General features: G+C 40.6%; 1 protein-coding gene across 1 annotated transcript in view; it reads right to left on the bottom strand.

Annotated features, from left to right (window-relative positions):
* Positions 1 to 9490: 9490 nt before the first annotated feature.
* Positions 9491 to 20587, bottom strand: part of LOC101530751 (cell surface glycoprotein CD200 receptor 2-like) — a 30761-nt gene continuing 19664 nt past the window's right edge. The window contains exons 3-6 of the mRNA XM_058661887.1: positions 15912 to 16229; positions 15563 to 15811; positions 11994 to 12117; positions 9491 to 9782 (exon numbers count right to left, since the gene is read on the bottom strand). Of these exons, the coding sequence (XP_058517870.1) occupies positions 9704 to 9782; positions 11994 to 12117; positions 15563 to 15811; positions 15912 to 16229 (770 nt within the window). The 3' untranslated portion in view covers positions 9491 to 9703. The remainder of the gene's footprint in view (positions 9783 to 11993; positions 12118 to 15562; positions 15812 to 15911; positions 16230 to 20587) is intronic.

The raw sequence follows: 20587 nt of genomic DNA on the forward strand, positions 1-20587 counted from the left end.
AGGCTGCAGCTCAGCATGTGTACACCTATCAGGGTGTGGGGCAGACTGGGTTGCATCATCCACCAGCTCATACAAAGGTTGGGACAGAATGGGCAGGCCATGATGAGTGGGACCTGACACCTGCTGGCATGTGTGAGATCTAGGTCTGGGAGTGAGCCAAGTGGAGGAACCTGGGCAACTCCCCCATTGGGTCATAGCTCCCACTGATGAGCACATGGTCCAGGCCTGCGTGTTGCACAGGCCCGGCATGGCAGCTGGCTGGGAACAGGCCTGGTTGGGGAGCTAAAGGGATGCCTTGGCTGGGTTATGGTTCCCACTGGTGAGTGCAAGGGCCAGAGTAGGGACTGTGGTCTAGACTGGACATGGCTGCAATCTTCCTCAGAATGGGTGTATACTGAGTTTCGGTTGTGCCCGACTGGGCTGGACTCCAGCATCCACTGGTGCTCGTAAGAACCAGGATGGGTGTAGACTGGGCTGGGCTAGGTCTCTATCCCTACTGAGCCATATGGAGCTGTCTGGGTATGGATCAGGCTTGGCTGGGCTGTAGCACCCAACAGTTAAACCTGGAAAAGGTAGGGGCAAGTCAGGAAAGGTCACTGTTCCTGCCGGGACAGGAGGTGGACTAAGTAGGGCTGGCCCATGGACTCACCAGTGTGCACGAGATGTGGCACTGGGAGAGGTTCTGATGGAGGAGATTGGCAACTGCTCTGTTGGGACACAGTCTCTGCAGGTGAGCACAAAAGAACAAGATGGGGAGCAGCGCAGACCAAGCCAGGGAATGGTACCCATCGGCATACATTTGGCTCAGATCTGGGGCAAGCCATACTAGGCCAGCTTATCTCACTCATTGGCAAATCCGAGAACAAGAATGGTGTGTGTGTCAGGTCGGTCAGGCCACAATACCAGCCAGCTTACATTAGGGCCAGGTCTGAGCTGCCCGGGCTTGTCTGGGCTAGACTGTAGCTTCCACCAGTGTGAGCTGGAACTGTGGATGACACCTGACCCAGCGAGACTACTGGCAAATGCTGAGGTAAGGTGGCCATGCCAGAATGGGCTACAGCGCTTGACCAGCACACATCAGATTGGGGCCAGGAGTAGGGAATGAACACAAGTAGGGGGCTGGGTGAGTATGAGAGGTGGGATTGGGGGCAGACCAGGTCGGGCAGGGCTACAATAGCTGTTGGCCTCATTTGATCTGGATCAGGGCAAAAACAGACTGGATTGACTGTTCCTACCAGTGGATGCATAAACAGAATGGGTGTCACAAAGATTAGTTACTCCTCACTGGGGTATGGAAGATTTCTCTGCACACCCCTCCTAAACATGCTCACCTAAACTGTTGACATATATCCTGTTAGGTTCAGCGAAAACATGCTTCAATGCTATAAACTGCTAAATACTAAAATTAAAATAGGCATGAAACAGCTGAATAGCAATCTAAGCCATTTTAAGGTGTATAGAACACGGTTGAATATAAATCAAAATTGAAATGCCTATGAGGAAGTCACAGGTTGTGGTTGAGAACCTGCATTTTCCTATTAACATATTGGTTAATCAATAGCATGTCAATTAATGCCACAATGTTGTAAATGGTTGGAAATATTATGTTGGGGCTTTTAATTGGGATGATACTCTGCCGGCTCTACCTTCAGACCAGAGATGGTCTCACCAAGAAACCATTGAACTTACCAGGACAATAAGATGCTGGACTTTATGCTTGGTAAATACCTCCAATGAAAGAATGACAACTGAATTTGAACTATGGAAATGCAACAAGATGGAGCAATCCACCATGGAGGGAGGGTGTGGGGAGGGGCGGGGGGAATCCCAGTGCATAAAAAATGTATCACATAATGCAATGTAATTAATTTTAAAAAATGAAATGCAATAAAAATATGTTTAAAAAAAAAAGAATGGTGTCAATTCGTTGGGTTTTGCCGCAGCATCAGGTGGTAGATGCTGGCACAGAGGGCAAACTCTATCAAGCTAACCTGCAGAATCACGTGGAGAGTGCAAGATCCAGGAGTGTGAGTGGGCCCAGTAGGGAAATAGCGGGCACCTCTCTTTAGGATTGCCACTCCAACTGGTAGGCATGAGAACCAGGACTGGAGCAGGCATGGCTATACAGAGAGTGGCACCTGCTGGCAGGTGTGGGGGCTGGATAATGGGGCTGGTTGGGTTGAACTAGGCTTCAATGCCTATTGACATGTACAAAAACTGAATGGAATGTGGAACAGATCAGATCAGTCTGCTGTTTATATTGCAACCATGGGAATGAGGGCAATGGGCTGGTAGGGATTGTTGGGACTCACCCCAACTAGGCTGCAGCACCCACTGGTTTATGTGATCACATATGTGGTGGGTAGTACCGGACTGGGTTGCAATACCCATTAGTTTGCATAGAGGACCGGGTTGGAGACAGAACTGACCCAGCAATCGCAATCACCAGTGTGTGTAAGCTTACTGGGGTGACAGACTGTGCCAGACCTTGTATTGGCAAGCAAACACAAGAATCAGGTCTGGGATTGCCTCAAGAGGTTTCTTTGGGGCTCCCCCAACTGAATTGCTACACTCAGAACTGCAACCATGGAGAAAATTGCAGGGTCCGTGATCTAATCATGGAATGCTGTGTCAGAGCTGGGCCTCCTCAATGGATTAGACAAAACAGTGGACAGCATGGCCAGTTGCACATTGAGGATATGGCAGTACACTGGAGCCTGCAGAGGACACCTGGTACCAGAACAGAAGATGGAAGACACAACAAATCGATCAATTATCCCAGTTGGCAGTAAAAACCTAGCCAAATGGAGACTCTAAGGTGGACTATGTCAGCCAGTGGATTCTGGAGAGATTTCATCCTGCTTGGATTGGTGAGATGGGCAGCAATTCGGAACTGTTGAATTATCAAAACCACTCGAGCAGTGCCCATGGAGCAGACCCCACTTTGGGGACCCTGTGATGTTTGGGAGACTGGATGTGGCTTTTCCCCTTATTCTCCCCTTCCTCCAGATACAAGAAGGAAAAAAGAAACTGTTACAACAATGGTCTTATCCACTTTCCTCTAGCCCTTGACCCTTTGCTCCCTAATCAACTATGTACAGATTATCAACAAAATAAAATATAGAGAAAAAACATAAAATATAGCAAAGATATGGAATCTACTCAGATGTCCATCAGCTAATGCCTGAAAGAAAATATGGCATAGATAGACAATGAGGTATTACTTAGCCAAAATAACAATAACATCCTATTTTTAAAGAAAAGATTTATTTATTCTTATTGGAAAGTCAGATATACAGAGAGGAGGAGAGACAAAGAGGAAGATCTTCCATCCAATGATTCACTCCCAAAGCAGTCACAATGGCTGGAGCTAAGCCAATCTGAAGCCAAGAGCCAGTAGCCTCTACTGGGTCTCCCACATGGGTGCAGGGTCCCAATGTTTTGGGCCATCCTCAACTGTTTTCCCAGGCCACAAGCAGGGAGCTGAATGGGAAATAGAGCTGCCGGGATTAGAACTAGCACCATATAGGATCCCAGCACATGCAAGGCGAGGACTTTAACCGCTAGGCTACCACACTGGGCCCTAACATTCTATTTTTTTTTTTTTCAACAAAATGGATGCAACTGGAGACGATTATGCTTAGTAAAGTAAGTCAGCCCCTAAAAGACAAAATCATATGAAACTAATACCTTGTGGTCTAATTATTATTTTTAGCTTTTGTCTATATTCTTGTGGCATAGTGGTCTTTCCACTTTTTGCTTGGAGAACATTATGGTTAGTGAGATATTAAGCCTGTGATTAAGAAGTAAACTGAAACTATGCTTTTGAAAAAAATTAAAGAAGAAAGAAATGAAAAAAATGAAGAATTGCAGAAGAGAGGGAAGGAGAAGTGCTTATTGAATAACAGATATAAGTGTAAAACCTAGCTTCTACTCTGACTTGCAAGAAAAATCATCAATACATGCAGAACTTATTCCAGCAACATGAAAAATATTACACTGAGTCAATCCACCCCTACCCTCTCCGTTCCTGCATGTGTATCTAAATTTGGCTTTAGTTAAGAAAACATCTGGTTGCCCAAATTGTCTCTGCCAGCTGGGAGAAAAGTGTTGTTCCCATTTGCCTGGCTCTTAAGAACTGGAGACTGTCTGTCACATCAGACTTCTACTGCTAGTATCTGTTAAAACAAGTGGATTCCTGTAATGATATGCAAATTCTGCAGGACCACAACTCACTCAGATTTTTCAGTTTGAGAATAATCTTGCTCTGTGGAAGAGAAAGCTTCCCGTCAAGGAATGCATATTCTCATCACTTGTTCCATTTGCCCTACTCCTCTTAGTTCAGGGCATCGTAGCTTTGTCTGAGTAGAGTGGTAGTCAAGGAGAGAAGAGAGTGATTCACAATTCTCTCTGTGCCCCAAAGAACAACTGTGCTTTCAAGAACCATATTTTGGAATGGACATGAAGGTGGCATTGCTTCTGCCCTCCGAGTTCTCCCTGCTGCTGCAGAGTGCCTAGAATGGTCAAATTAGAAGATGAGACAGTGTAATCACCAAATTACATTGCAATACCAAATCATTTTGCTTTTGTTCAAATTGTATTTGTATGTGTGTGTGTGTGTTTATTTTGATTTTTTTCTTTATGAATAAGCCTTGAAAGTCTTTCTGGATTGCTACGTACAACTTCACATTACTCATTCAGTAATGATTTAAGTCCCTCCCTGCTTTATGCCGGCAAAGTATGTCAGAGGTGACGTGTATGGCACTAGAAAAGTAGACTAGGTCTCTGTCTCATCACTTTACATCTTAGAGGTGGAAAAAAATAACACATAAGTGTTTGCAGGACTATTGTACTAATGCGAAATAACAGGTACTATGAGAAGAAGACCATAAAGAGAAACAAATAGGAGACCTCTCTTCCAAGATAATCTCATTCCCCTAAAATAAGACTGTGCCGCTCCTGTCCCATCTTTTGCTATAGTAAATAGTGCTGTAACATTTACTGATTTGCACACATGAACAGTAGTACCCTGAGCAGCTACTGAAAAGCTGAATTTCAGGCACAAGTAGGTCCACTGTTCCTTGAAATGCCTGTGTTAGCTTGAACTTCCATCAAAAATCGGCCCCTATGCTGCTTAGCAGCTGATGCTATAAAAGCTATCAATTTTACCAACCTGATATAAAAGGTGATATTTTTTGGCGCTTTTAATTTGTCTTTTCTAGAAGACATAAAAAAATTAGTCATGGCTTTCACCTTTCTGGATCTCACAACTGAGGAGACACACATATACAAATATCAATAAATCCAAAGGCCTTAATAACCCACAAAATACTATTTTAAAACTGCTATGATGGGGCATTGATTCATCCAGAAAACAGTGGCTGCTAATGTTTCAGATTCAGATCTCCAGTGATCTGAAAACATTCTGGAAACATCCTGAAAGCTGGCCTACCTTTTGAAAATCCCCACCGAGTGGGAGTAAAGATCTTCGTTTTAGGAAGAGCAGTATAAGAAAAGGAAGAAAATGCAACAAGAAAGAAATCCTTAGGAAAATTAAGCAGTGGATTTGTGGGCAGGAAAAAGAAAAACAAGAAAGGGAAATTCAACTGAAACGTAGGATGCATTTTATCTTTTACCCATGAGTAAGAAATATGGTAATAGGAAATAGCATTGTGACTCAGAGGACTAAGGTGCTTGCATCGGCAATGTCTCCTATCAGAGCACCAATTCAAGCCCCCACTGCTCTGTTTTTGATGCAGCTTCTTGTTAATGTGCCTAGGAAAGGCAGAAAAAGATGGCCCAAGTCCTCAGGCCCATTCCATCCTTGTGAGAGACTCAGATGGATTTTCTGGTTGCTGCCTTTGGCCTGACCTGGTCTTGGCTGTTGTGGTCATTTGGGGAATGTACTAGTGGATGGAAAATTCTCTCTGTTTCTCTCTCTTATCTTTCCTCCCACCATACCCTTTAAGTCTGCCTTTCAAATAAATAGATAAATCCTTATTTATAAAAAAGACTAAAAATTCAACACTTCTTTGTCTCCTTGAAATATGGAAATTAAGAGAAGAGCCCCACTGATTTTGAGAAGTTAAGTAAATATTCCAAGTTAGAGTAAAAAACCAGACAGCCTTTCAGAGACCCGGTAACAGCTGAAGATGGGTCGGTGTGGAGCCATGTCCAGGGTGCATATGGGCATTGCTGGGGAAGCTCCTGTTTCCACCTGGCCTGAGCATATGCCAAGGACATATGCAATTTCCAAGACTTCAGTCTGTTTTACCATCCCATGGAATAAGACTTGGATGATTTATGCAGTGTGACTTCATAGTCCTCTGGGAGGCTACCAAAGAACACATGTTTGGGATAGCAAACTGGGAAGGGAGAGGGTAGAAGCAAAAATAAAATTTAAAAATTCAAATCCCAACTCCAATTTGGCATAAGGATAAGGTTTCACATCCAGATCCTCCCCAGGTCCTGCCATCTAATTCTCCTCCAGGCAGCAAGGGCTGCATGGGTTCCCCTGGACAGCAAACAGGCTTCTTGGGTTCCATCATCAAACATCCTCATCTGATAGGCAGCTGGAGAGAAATGGGATTTGGATTTTAGTTGTAAGAAAATAGTGGAACATGTTACAAACAACTGACCTCCCTCATTCCTACTCAAACAGTGGCCTTCTTTCGAACATTTATGCTGCTTGGCCGAGGATATCAAAATGCAGATAATTTCTGGAATGTTAGTTGCTTAATAATTCATTCTAATCCAATACATTTATTGCAGTTTCTTGGAGATATCAGAACTATCCTTGGTTTTCAACGTCCTGTAAATGGTATGACAAATATCCACGATGTAGTATTTGACAAAGTCGGCTGAATAGATTTTTTAAGGGTGTTACAGCATTGATAATGTTCTCAAGCCAAAAATCGTAAGATCAGGAATGCAGAAATTGTAAGTAAGTTCTTATAGCAAGACAAAATACAAGGCCCAATAAGGACCCTACCTCCCATACGGCCTCAGTCAGGCCTATGGAAGCATTTAAGTCCATTACAAGTCTCCGCAATACCCTGTCAGATGAGCCTTCCCAATGACATGACCTGTCTCCTTCACCAGGTCTCCAGGTTCTGTGGCCCCTCCATAGAAACTGTGCACAGAAACAAGGTATGCGAGGGGCATTTGAAAGCAGGAAGGTAGAAGACAGGGCTTAGTGTTTTTATAGCACCTTTCACAGGACATATATAAACATGTAAGAAGTATCCTCCAAACCCTCTCTTCAGCTGCTGAAGAGTTTTTGGGTTGTCTTTTTTTGTTTGTTTGTTTGTTACAGAGGATCAGGAGAAGGGTTTTAACTCGGCTAGCTTCGGCCAGCTCAGAAGCCAATTCTCACCCTTCTGAGAGCCTCATCAGTCGGACCCACTGCCTTCCATAGCCTCTCTTTGGTTCTCAACCACATATAAACCAATGTTCTTGGCTCCTTGTTGGATTTTAAAATCAATTCTGGGTGAATCAGTCTCATGATTTGGACGTTCTGTTCAGAGAACGTTATAAATTCAAGATTTGCTGGTTCTGCAAATCTCTCCTGGCATTCTCAGTAGCATAGCTATCTTTTGTCCCCAGATGACTTCCTGACATGTAAGATTTGTGTGCCATGGCCACGAAAGAGACACACCCTGGCACAGCTCCCTGCATTTGCCCACGCTGTCCTGTCTTCCTGGCCTGCCTTTCTTCCCTGACTCTTTCTCCTTCCCAGCCGCATGGTTTTCTGCAGGTTATACAACCCAGCTTGAATTTTCTCATCTCCTTCAACAAAGCTTCACATATTTTCTCTGATTCTGTCTTCATAAAAGAAGTGATTTCCACTCACTCCTGTCTCACCAAAGCAGGTATGTATTGAAAGGTACTGACCTTAGCTCCAGCAGAAGTCTAATCACTCCAAATCCCTTTGCAAAAATTGCATAGAGACCAGTCACGTGGTCTTGAAAAACAAAACAATATATGTGTGTGGGTTTGTTACAGGAATAAAGGGAGGAGGGCCACCCTCAGACCACAGCTAGACGTGACAATACAGGGGAAGAGCTGATCATCTCTTCCTTGGATTTCATGTAACTAGCTCTTCCTCTGCTTTGTCACGTCTAGCCATGGTCTGAGGGTGGCCACCTTAATCTCAACAGTGAACTAAGTAGACCAATTGGATTCTTAATGACATTAATGGCCACGCAACTCTGAGACTCTCCTCTGGTTTCTTCTGATCAACTGAGGAAGCTGATACAACTGACCAGTAACTTCCTTTCAGCTTCAGAATGTTTGGGGAGGAAATAGGAAAGAGGGCTTAGGAAGCGAAGCAGGCCAGATCATCTTAGTTGTTGTTCCCAATCATTTGAAAGTGATAATGCTAATAAGCAGCTTTCTACTTTTCAGTGATTGGTGATCTCAGCTCTTTAAAAAACAGTCTTCGTTTAACCACTAAGACATCTTCCCATTCTCTTTTCCCTGAAGTGATACTACTAATGTCTACTGTTACTCCATTTGGTAAGTAAATTTAAGCGAAAAAAGGAATATAATATAAGTTTGGGGACTGAAAAGATTTCTTTCTCCTTAATTTTAAATCAACCCTTTTCCTTTCCCTTCAGTAGTTGTTCCAAAGCTATCCAAGAAGACCTGAAGAATTACTGAACAAAGGGGCAGTTGCATGAAAATAACACAGAAAAAGAAAACTAAAACTCAGGTTAAGTGAATTTTAAATCACTTCAAAATGTTAAAAAACAAAATTAACTTGAGGCACCACCTAGTGGCCCTCAACAGTGTTTTGCTAAGAAAAATTTTCCCAATTTCTCTCAATTTCGGACCACAATGAATTTCCTATACTTCCAATCATTTATATTTTTATATCTATATGTGCAGAAGAGAAAAAACATGAGAACGTTCCCATATTTATGTAGAGCTAGGAGAGTAAGGTTTCAGGGAGAGTAGCCATAACTGGTTGATCTTCCACTCTGAAAGGCATGTCAGTAGGAATAGGGTGGAGAAGTAGCAGAGTCACGGAAATCTCTCTGCGGAGCACAGAGAACATTCAGTGGCAAAAGGACTAACACAAAAAGTTTTATAAATTTCAGTTCCGCAGTTTCTCCTGCTCACATCCTCTGTAGGAGCTCACCATGATGTCTTCATATTCCCAATCTTAAACTATAGCCATGTCTGCCCAAGAAAAGGGAGTGTCTGGCATTGGATGAACTCTGGACACCCCAAATTCTGAAGCCCTTACCACTACAAGTCCCCAACATCCCTCGAGTTTTCACAACCAGGAGGTCTATAGGAACTATCATAGAGATAGCTGTCAAGCCTCTGATTTCCATTTTCTGAAGTTATCTCTGTTCCATTACCTCTAGGGTAGAAACAAGCAGGCCATTAGCAGGTATATGTGTAGAGCATAATATATTGTTGCAATACTAACAGGAAATTTTCTGTTAACAGTTTCTGTTCATAATTTTTTAAAAATTTTTTGGTTTTTTTATTTTCTGTTCCTAAAACTTTTTTACACACTAGGCATTTGTATTGATTAGGAATAAGTTCAGTTGTAGGTAGAATAAGCCTCAGAACAGCAGAGGTTGAACAAAACAGTATACTCTCTCACACACAAGGGGTCATTAGGCAGGTAAGCCGGGTTCATCTGAGTTTCTTCCATCTTTGCTTCTTTCCAAGTGAGTGCCTCGTATCCTCAATGTCGCCAGTGGCACAGGTTGGTGTTGCTCTGCAAAAGATCAAGAATATCCCTCCTGTCTCTTTCAAGCACATTCCTGAAAAAAAATTATATAAAATTTACACTTACATAGCAGTTTGCCAGAACTGATGTGGGGGTCATACTCAGCTGCAAGGTAAAACAATAAATACCTTTCAGCTAAGTGCAGCCTCACAATCAAGCTGGAGTTATACATTATTAAAAAAATAGCAATGGCCCCCAGTGCTGTCTTACAAACAACCACAAAACCTCTGTGGCAACAATTGCTCTTATGTCTCGGGATCAGCATGAGGTCAGGTCTGCTGATCTTAACGGAGCTTCTGCATGAGTTTAGGGGCGGCTGATGCTCCAATCATGTAGGTTGGCCTCGGCGGAGGGGCAGGAAGTGGGTCTGAGGTGACCAAGCTCTGCTCTGTGTGGTTCATCCCCGGCACAACTAGGCCACGCATGTTCTATTAGGGTTTTAAGTGAAAACCCACAGGACCTGACACTTGACCCAGAAAACTACTGTGCTATCATTCCTGCCTTGTTTCATTGACCAAAAAAAAAAAGGTTAAACGGAACGGACACTTTTTCTATTTAATGGAGGAACCCTAAATTCATCTGAATGATTACACACATAGAGATGAGGTGAGAAGGCCATCTCTGTTATAATGCTTTCCAATCTGTTACAGGACTGAATTACTAAGCTTCTTCTCTTTCCTTGTCTTGTCTAAACAGTGGTGGGATAATTCTAAAAAGAAAGAGATAAAGTAGCTTATATTCCATGAATGCACACTTATGGCATTTTGTACTAACAAAATTATTTCTAATTCAGTTACTAACAGAGAATATATTAATCTTAATATTTGTTCTATTTTCTGTGGATATGGATTGAGCAAGTATGTGCCAAACCTTGCTCTTTTTTCTTCCAAATCAGCTAGTTTATCTATTCCATCTTCTGTAGAACTTAATACAAGCATCTAACTGAGTTCTGGCTAATAAAATGTGAATCTTTTAAGTGGCCCATAAAACCTCCCCCGTGAAAGCCTCTATGTTTCTTGTTCACTCCCTGAATAGAGTCCTGTCAGAGAAGAGCACAGCCACAGGATAAGAGGGATAAGGTAAGGGCTTACAGAAACACCTGTGCAGCCCCACGCCCACGTCCCAACAAGGTGAGAGCATGGTAGGAGCAAAACGTAAACTTCTGTGGTGGGAATAAACTGAGATTTGGAGATGTTTATTCTAACAATTAGACTACCATACTTATATAGTTTCTTTCAAATTTTTACATTCATTTTCCCCCATAGTTTGCTAAACATAAAATAGCCCAAATCACCAGCAACTTTTCATTTAAAAAAATGTTTTCTTTAAATAGCAGGATAGTTTTTAGTTAGAGTTACCACCTGTATCAAGTGATGATGAGGTATTGGTTTATGGTGGCTATATCACCAAAATATGACATTGCCCTCATTGATCTATTCTAATATCCATAACTTAGAGTGTAGAAAAGAAAAGGAGTTGACACACTGAAGATAAAGGATTAGGGAATAACCAGCATTGTCTCCAATGAAAGGTATAGTTCCTTAGTCAAAATCAACTTGCAGTTTTCACTAAAGTGGAAATCCTGGTAAAAATGATTCAGCTAACTCTTCAAGGAATGGTTCAAATATGAAATGCAATGTCTCTGCTAATTGCTAGTAAGCAAGAGGAGGAGGGAAGGTCAGGTAATGACTGACTTGCATGTGGTGGTGTAGCAGGAGGCGAAACAGAAGAACTAGCCCAAGAACACGAGGGGTAGAGCAAAACTAAACCGCATTATTAGCTGAGCCATCTTTCCTTTAGGCTGAACAACAGGGTATTTTCACTTTTGTTAGTAAGGACACAGCAAAAGGGCAGGCATTTGGCCAGTCTTTAAGATGCCACATCTGTACCCCACCCACATTGGCATTCCTGTGAGTTTGTGAGTTTGAATCCTGGTTCAGCTCCTGGTTCTTTAACACATACCACGTGAAGCAGCAGATGACTGCCCTACTTGTGTACCCACCACCCACACAGAACCACACTCAGTTCCCAGATGCTGGCTTTAGCATGCCCAACCACGGCTGCGCCAGAATTTAGGAAGTGAACCAGGGGATGGAAGATCTCTCTGTGTCTGTACCTGTCATTTCAAAGGAAAACAGATAACTTTTCAAATGGACCAAGGTTTCCCCAGCACACTGTGAACTTAAAGTCTTACAATGATGATTTTTTTCTAATGAGTCTTTTCTTTTAAATCGCCATTTCCTACCTGTAATCTCCTGTAGTTTTGAAGAAAATGAATCCCACGAGGAACAGAACAACCAGGAAGAGGGAGAATTTTACATAGAGAATGATCAGTAAAGATGACACTGAACAGCCCAATGTTCTGAAACCTTCAAAGACAGGTAGGGGAAACAAATTATTTCGAAGATTCTTCTAATTAACAAATTAAAGTTAATAGTTTAAAGAGCATTTAAGTTCAGACCATCAAATTCAAAAAACATAAACCACAATCCTAATTTTAAATAATATTCTTTCCTGGCAGACTTTAGGAAATGTGTATGTGTTTTATACATGGTGTTGTTTTACAAATATTTTCTGAATGATTAGATGTGTGCTAACAAACTAGATCATTACACACTGTATGCATCTATCAAAATATCGCTCTGTGACCACAAATATATATAATTACAATAATAATTTCTAAAAGGAGAAAAAATATTGTTGAGAGGTTTTTGAAGGGTGTTATTTTCAAAAATTCCTAATGACATTTTCTACACAGGATGAAATTTTGTCACAATCTTTTTAGCAAGGTATTTTATGACCCTGTTTTCCATTTAATCACCTATGAAATAAGTATTTTTTGAAGATTTATTTATTTATGTATTTGAAAGGCACATCTTACAGAGAGAGTCTTTTATCCATTGGTTCACACTCCAAATGGCTGCAACAGTCAGAGCTGAACTGTTGCAAAACTGGGTGACAGGGCCTTCCATGTGGTGCAGGGGTCCAAGGACCCCTAAGCTGAAAGATGGATTGGAAGCAGGGATAGGAACTGGCACTCATATGGGATGCCAGTGCTACAGGGCAAAGGATTACATGCTGTACCACCATGCTGGCCCTTCTAATAATTATGGAAAAGATAAAAAATAAGACTATTGCCATTGTCAGTCTGAGGTCTTTTCTCCTATAAAAGTGGCAGCCTAAGGAGCATATGAATTCTAAATACAAATCTGACCCTTGACACCAAAAGATCATTTCTTCCTCTAAATAAACTGCTCAAAAAACAAAACCAGAAAAATGCCCTATGATCTCTGAAGTACTATGAGGCTGCAAGAAGATATGGTCACAGTCATAAAAAAAAAAAATTCACAGTTTAACTGGAGACAGCAGACTTGTATAAATGAAGAATTCCAAAAAAGCAAGCAATTGCAAGTGAGTATTCCATTATAACCATTTAAAGACACTAATTAGCTATACTGGAAGTTCAGGAAGAGAGATCTGAATCGAGTCTTTGTGTCTGCTTGATCAAATAAGTTACTATAATGAGAGATTTTCCCAGAGAAAACGTTTTAAAAATGAACACAAATTTGAAGATGAGTTAAATTAATTCATATCTGAGGCAGAGACTGGGCTATATAAAGAGAAAACCTATGATCTGAGCTTATGGTCACGATATTTTTGTGTGTCAGAGCCTAGGGCTATAAAAATTGAAGAAGTGCTTCCTAACTCTCAAGATTTTGACACTGTATTGGGAGTCAGAGACGTGGGTGGTAATGATGTGGTCTTTGTCCTCCAGTTTCTGTGAAAACCCTTGAATGACCCACAATGACAAGGGTATTTACTGATGCCACTGAGTTGACTGTTGTCTAGGAGCTCTGGAGAGCATGAGAAGGGCGATTTGTCATCAGAAAGATGGAAACATTATTAGCCTAGAACTTTCAACTCCACATCCTCCTACCACCATCAGCCTCCAGGGATGGCAGGAGCTATAGATCGAATTTGCCATGAATAGCTAGCAACTTAGTCAAACTTGTCTATGCATTATGACTCAAAAAAGAAAAACTTGGACAACTGGGTGTGGAGCTTCTAAGTTACAGGACCTTCTGATTTGGTGGGTACCTTTATATCCTGACAGAAAACATGTAAGTTCAGTGCTTCTTCCCCCCAAAATCTGGCCTATGCAACACTTCCATTTGACTGTGTCTGAATTGTATCCTTTCTAAGAAACCATTAAAAGTAAGTGAAGTTTCTGTCAGCCACTGTAATGAACTGAATTATTGAATCTGAAAAGAGGATCATGAAACCCCACAAATGATAGTCAGTTGACTTAAAGCACAGCTGGCAACTAGGGGCTAAAGATTGGTTGGTGTCTGAAGTGTAAGTAGTTTTATGTACTGAGCCATTAACCTGTGGGATCTGTGCGACGTCTGAGTAATTAGTATCAGAAGTTACTCGAATTGTAGGATTAAGTAGTCCAAGAGCTTGGAAAAGCTCAAGAAGAGATACACTCAAGAAAAATAGTGGAACTGACCAATGAACTAAAAAAAATCTGACCCTATTATTAAGGACTTCTCTAGTTTTGTCAAGGTTCAGTGATTGTTTATAATTGATAAACACATTATTAAGGAAACCAAATAAAAATTAAAAGGCAATTGTGAAGTCCAAAAAAACTCCAACAGTTATTTAAAGAGAAAGCATAATGTAAATTTTGGATTCAATGTTTCATAGTCAAATCAATGTAAATACTGGCCATTGATGCATAATTGCTCTATTGTAACATATGAAAAAGGAGAGAAAGAAAAAAGTAATAATTTTAGTCATGTACCATAAGAGGAAATATGTAATAAAGCCTAAATTTAATAAAGAAATAGCAATGTGAGCACATTTATTCAGAAAATACAGTTAATTTGAAGAATTGAAAAAGACCAGAGTGATAGGGCTAGAAAAACAATGGTGGGGCCAGAGCTTTATAGAATAATTTGACTTTAAACTATGTGTCATGTTGATTAAAATGTTATTAATTCTTTTAAAATAGCAACAAACGAGAGTAGAACATGAACAGAGTGTGGAGGGAGCAGAGAGTGATGACTTGAATCTTGGATATTATTATAGAGCATTTAAGAAATTCTACCAGGAAGAACCTAGAGAAGAAAGGTTTATCAGACTAGAACCTCATGGAAAGCAATTTATAAATGATTTTCCTCTTCAAGTAAAAAAGCAAGTATTTGTTTAGAATTATACTCTGTCTTTAAGTAAAACCATAAATATTCTTTTGAAAGTATAATTTTTTAGGTCAGCATGTGGCTCAGGAGGATTAAGCCATCAATTCAGAAACTCATGTCTCTCATATCAGAGTGTAGACTCAAGTCCCAGCTACCCCACTTTCAATATAGCCCGCTGCTAGTACACCGCATAAGCCAGTGGATGACATTCCAAGCACTGGAATATCTGCTACCGAAGCAGGACACCCAGATGAAGTTCTGGAGTTCTGGTTTCAGCCTGGCTTTCACTGTTACAGGGGTCTGAGGAGTGAAACAATAGATGGAAATGCTATCTCTCTGTCTCATTAAAATAATCTTTTACAAAAAGAGGGTATATGCTCAAGCCAATTTTTACTAGTATAAAAGTGAAAAACAAAATCAATCACATTATAAAACAAAGCTTTTAATAAAACATTTCTGTATTTGTCTAGATACATATCTTCATTGGAAAAAACACAGGTAAGCTAAAGGAAAACATCATTGAATGACATATCTATGCACTTTTCATCCCTTCTCAACAGGGATGCTCTGATGGAATAAAAATATCAAATGAAAAACTAGAAACTTCACTAACCAGGAGGCAGTTCTTTGGACAGACTTTTTTCACCAGTAGAATGCGAGACAGAGCAGGTCACTTTAGTCACGTTGCTGTCCGGCCAGTTGCATGTGCTCCAGACAGTCACTGTGCCATTGGCCCAGGAGTCTTGCCCAGTGAGACAGTCCCCTGGTGGGAACCAAGACACGTTTGCAGCCGGCTTCCCTGCAACAGCCTTGCACTCGGCGGTTCTGTTCTTGTGGACATATAGGATCACTTCGGGTGGAACTGCAGAGATTTAAGGAGGGAAAAATCTTACACTCGAGGACATGGAATTTATTTGTCTTGCTCTCAAATCTAGCGATCTGAAAACCATAGTGTTCCTTACCTAACACTTGGAGGTGATATCTATGACAAAAATTTCCATCATGAGTGATCATTTCACAGCTGTAATTCCCATCATGACTGAGAGCCACTGGGTCAATCTGAAGTTTAGGATCCTGGTCAGGTCTGGAGGCCCAGGTTATTCTCTCATCAGCACAGCTGAATGCTGTGGTCTCATTTGTATCTTTCTTGTAGGACATTGTGCAGGTGGGCCTGTGTCTGAGAGTTATTTTCCATGTGGTTACCAACACACTCGTCAATGGGACAGGATGGCAGCAGAGCACAGCCTTTGTACCCATCAGCACGGGCAGTGAGGTGTTGACTAGACACACACAGGAAAGGAGAATGACAAAGACAAGCTAGATAAGAAACTTCACATGTTAATGTTATCCACAACATGGTAAATGAAGTTGTACTTACGTAAGAAATTCACATTAGCAAAATATATTTAACATTTCAAAATTAATCCAAATGTTAAGCAATCTTCCCTAGATCATTACAAAAGCAATAAATATTATAGCATATATTGAAATCAATTCAGGAGTTATATAGTAATAAACAGAAAAGAGAATTCCACTTTGTGTTTTAAAAAAACAAAGGCATTCCATAAATCCAATCTCTATTGACAGACACTATCAGATTTATCTGGTTAGTCTATATTTCATGCTCTTTGGTAGAATGAATAGTAATGTAATGGTCTCCTTTCTGAATTTTGGTGAGTGCAAAAAATTCAGCAAAATCATGATTACAAATACCTGTCCCTAAAGTAGCGTTTGAGATTAACATAAGTGTGGAAATTGTATGTACTGTCATTAAAAGTAACCAAGATCAAATTCATGTTGGGATAGTTGAATTTTTTCTTACTTTTTTTCTAATTTAGATGTCATAAAATCAGTAAAATCAGGAGTTCTTAAAATAATCTCTAATTTTAGCAGGTTAGCAACTCCATAAAAAATTAAAAATAATGGCAGTGATAAGAAATGCTTTATACTATTTTATTTGTGTAAAAAATGTAGTGCATAAATTTAAAAACATGATAAAAAACACAACATCTGTTTTCATTTGGAGTTTTTCTATAGAAAGATTGTACTGCGAATGTATGACGTTATCCAGTGCGGCCTCTGGAGCATCTACCTCCCTCCTGTGTAGTCACACACGTTTCCAGACAGTACAGCTGTGAACTTCAATCACAGATTTTGTTTCTGCTCTTGGAATCTAGTTACAATGATTAAATAAATAAACATGGTGAAACCACCTTTAATGTAAAAATTAACCCCTGAAACAATAAGCACCATCTAATATATGAGGATACTTCAGAAAGTTTATAGAAAAGAGCAAAAGATAAATTTATTTTGAGATTAAAAATGTTGAAATCCATGCATAGCTTTTTTTTTATTTTTAATTATTTAGCATTATGTGACAGTTTCATAGGCTCTGGAGTCCCCCCACCCCTCCCCCTCCCCTCCCCCCTGGTGGATTCCTCCACCTTGATGCAGTATCACAGCTCAAATTCAATCAAGATGCTTTCCTTGCAAACATATACCAAGCATAGAGTCCAGCTACTTATTCATGCATAGCTTTTTTACAGTATTTTACCTGAGCTTTTTGAAGACTCCTCACAGAAGCTCACACTTCCCACAAGCTGATATAATGTGTCCACTGAGGTTAGTTTTGCAGATATGGCTGGAGCACTCACCTCTGATACAGCTCATTTGCAACAAAGGTGTCAGTGATGTCATCACTTTAGCAGAATCATGAGAGAACATTTCATGTGGATGATGCTTGTCTGTGCTAAACTCTGTGTTTAATATCTCTACATGCCTGTTTAATGTCACCTGTCTCTCCTGCAATATCCAAGCATTTGCATTTCATGGCCAAATTAAGATATTGTAATTAGAAGAAGAAAAAGGTAGGACTTCAATGCAGGTCTGAGATGCAATTAAATTTATGCTATTTGCACCACTTCAATTTGGCAAAAATTTTTTTTATTACATTGCATTATGTGACACAGTTTTATAGGCACTGGGATTCCCTCCACCCCTCCCCAAACCCTCCCCCCATGGTGGATTCCTCCACCTTGCTGCATTGCCACAGTTCAAATTCAGTTGATATTCTTTCATTGTAAGTATATACCAAGCATAGAGTCCAGTATCTTATTGTCCAGAGAAGTTCAATGGCTTCTTGGGGAGACCATCTCTGGTCTGAAGGTAGAGCCGGCAGAGAATCATCCCAATCAATGAAAAGCCCCAACATAACATCAGCAACAATTTATAATGTTATGAAATTAGTGGACATAGTATTGAGTAACCAATATGGTAAAAAAAAAAAAAATGCAAGCTCTTAACCACATCCTGTGACTTCTTCATTGACATTTCGATTTTAGTTTATATACAACCGGGTACTATACACCTTAAAATGGCTATAGATTACTATTCAGTTGTCTCGTGTCTATTTTCAGTGTAGTATTTAGCTTTTTATAGCGTTGAAGCGTAATTTTAGTGAACCTGGCTTTTCTTTTTCTTTTTTTTTTTTCGGGAAGTCTAGACTGCCTTGTAACTCTAACAAGACATATGTCAACAGTTTAGGTACAGAACAATTTTATGGAGAGGTGTGCAGAGAAATCTTCAACGCCCTAGTGAGGAGTAACTAATCTTTGTGTCCCACCTAGTAAGATATAAGTGAGTCCAGGCAGACCGCTTCCTGTCTGATTCTAAGCCTTCCTTGTTGTTCTCTGTCTATCTATTCTAGATTTTTTGTTTGTTTGGTTGGTTGGTAATTTGTTTGTTTTAAGGGGTTTCCGGAGCAATCCTTATGGTCTTTGCCAGAGAGGGTGTGGACCCAGAGTTGGAACCAAGTGAGGACCAGAGAGAGCTCCTCTCCCTAGTCCTGAAGGAAATTTACTGTTCTTCTGTTTCTGGGGACTACTCATGGCTCTTGGCTGTTGTTTTTATGCCCTTGGATCCTGTGAGGGAGGATTTGGACTGCCATCCTATGTGGTAGATTCAAGCGGGAGTGGATGACCTCAGAGTTCTTGGCCTCTGAGGGCACTCCAATTCCCTGTGGTCTCCCTGGTACTGGGATGTAGTCCTTGGTGCTCGTATTGATAGATCTTGGTGAGGATCCGGGAGTCTTCAGGGTTGGGATACAAGCCTCCTCCTGTCCCCCTGCTCCTCTCTGGGGTCCCCCCCATTCCTTGCATATGACCTCCTGTTAAGAGGTTGTCAGGATCGCTCTTGCTTCCCCCTATACGTCTTTGCAGTTTAACTATTCTCTAATGCTGATTCGAGTCTGTTGTCTATAAGATACCAATTATGATCCTGGTAGGTTGTATTTCACGTCTACCTCACACATCCTAGGGAGATGGAAGATTTCTCTGCTCTCGGCTCCATTATGAAATAACATAGGGTATTAAAAATATATTAGGTTTCAGAGTTCTTTGATATAGATCATAAACAGTCTGACTTGCATTGATTGTTGGTTTTTTGGTTATTTCACAGTATCTTATTGCATGTGGTGTAGGCTGTTTGAGGTTGAGATAATATTACATTTTACAGGTACTATTTTTCATATTGACATCATATCATCTTAAATTAAGGCAAACATGTGGTATCTAACCTTTTGGGATTGGCTCATTTCCCTTAGCATTACGGATTCTAATTGGGCACATTTGGCCACAAAGAACTGCATTTTGTTTTTTTTTAATGGCTGAGTAGTATTCCTTGGAGTAGATGAACCAAAACTTTCTTATCCAGTCTTCTACTGATGGGCATTTCGGTTGCTTCCATGTTTTTGCAATTACTAACTGTGCTGCTATGAACATAGGAATGCATGTTGGTTTCTCATGTTAACAGGTGTTTTGGATATATTCCTAGGAGTGCTATTGCTGGATCATATGGTATGCAGATTTTGAGTTGTTTGAGTGTTCTCCATACTTATTTCCATAGAGGCTGTACCAACCTGCAGTTCCACCAGCAATGGAGTAGGGTTCCCCTTTCCCCGCATCCTCGCCAACAAGTGTTGTTGGTGTTTTTTTTTTATGTGGGCCAATCTTACTGGTGTCAGGTGGTACCTCACTGATGTCTTAATTTGGATTTCCCTTATTGCTAGGGAACTTGAGCATTTTTTCATATGTTTGTTTGCCATTTGGGTTTGTTCCTTTGTGAAATGTCTGCCCATTTCTTGAGTGGCTTGTTTGTTTTGGTATTTTGGTTGTTTTGTAGTTCTTTGTGTATTCTGGAGATTAGCCCTCTAGCACCTACGTAGTGCGCAAAGATCTTCTCCCATTCTGTGGGTTGCTTTTTTACTTTGTTGATTGTTTCCCTTGCTGTACAGAAGCTTCTTAGTTTGATAAGGTCCCAATTGTTTATTCTTGTCTTGATTGCTATTGCTTTTAGTGTCCTTTTTAGGAAGTCGGGACCTACCACTAGATCTTGCAGAGTATTTCCAACATTTTCTTCCAAAAGTTTGAAGGTTTCTGGATGTAGGCTTAGGTCTTTTATCCATTTAGATTTGATCTTAGTGTATGGAGAGAGATGTGGGTCTATTTTTTTGTTTCTGCAGGCTATCAACCAATTGTCCCAACAGCATTTATTGAAGAGACCTTCCCATTTGCCTGGATTGTTGTTTGTCTTTTTGTCAAAGATTATTTGGCTTTAACTGTGTGGGTTCCCTTCTGGTGTT

This window comes from Ochotona princeps, chromosome 3 (assembly GCF_030435755.1).
Source record: "Ochotona princeps isolate mOchPri1 chromosome 3, mOchPri1.hap1, whole genome shotgun sequence".
In the NCBI taxonomy this organism is placed as follows: domain Eukaryota; kingdom Metazoa; phylum Chordata; class Mammalia; order Lagomorpha; family Ochotonidae; genus Ochotona; species Ochotona princeps.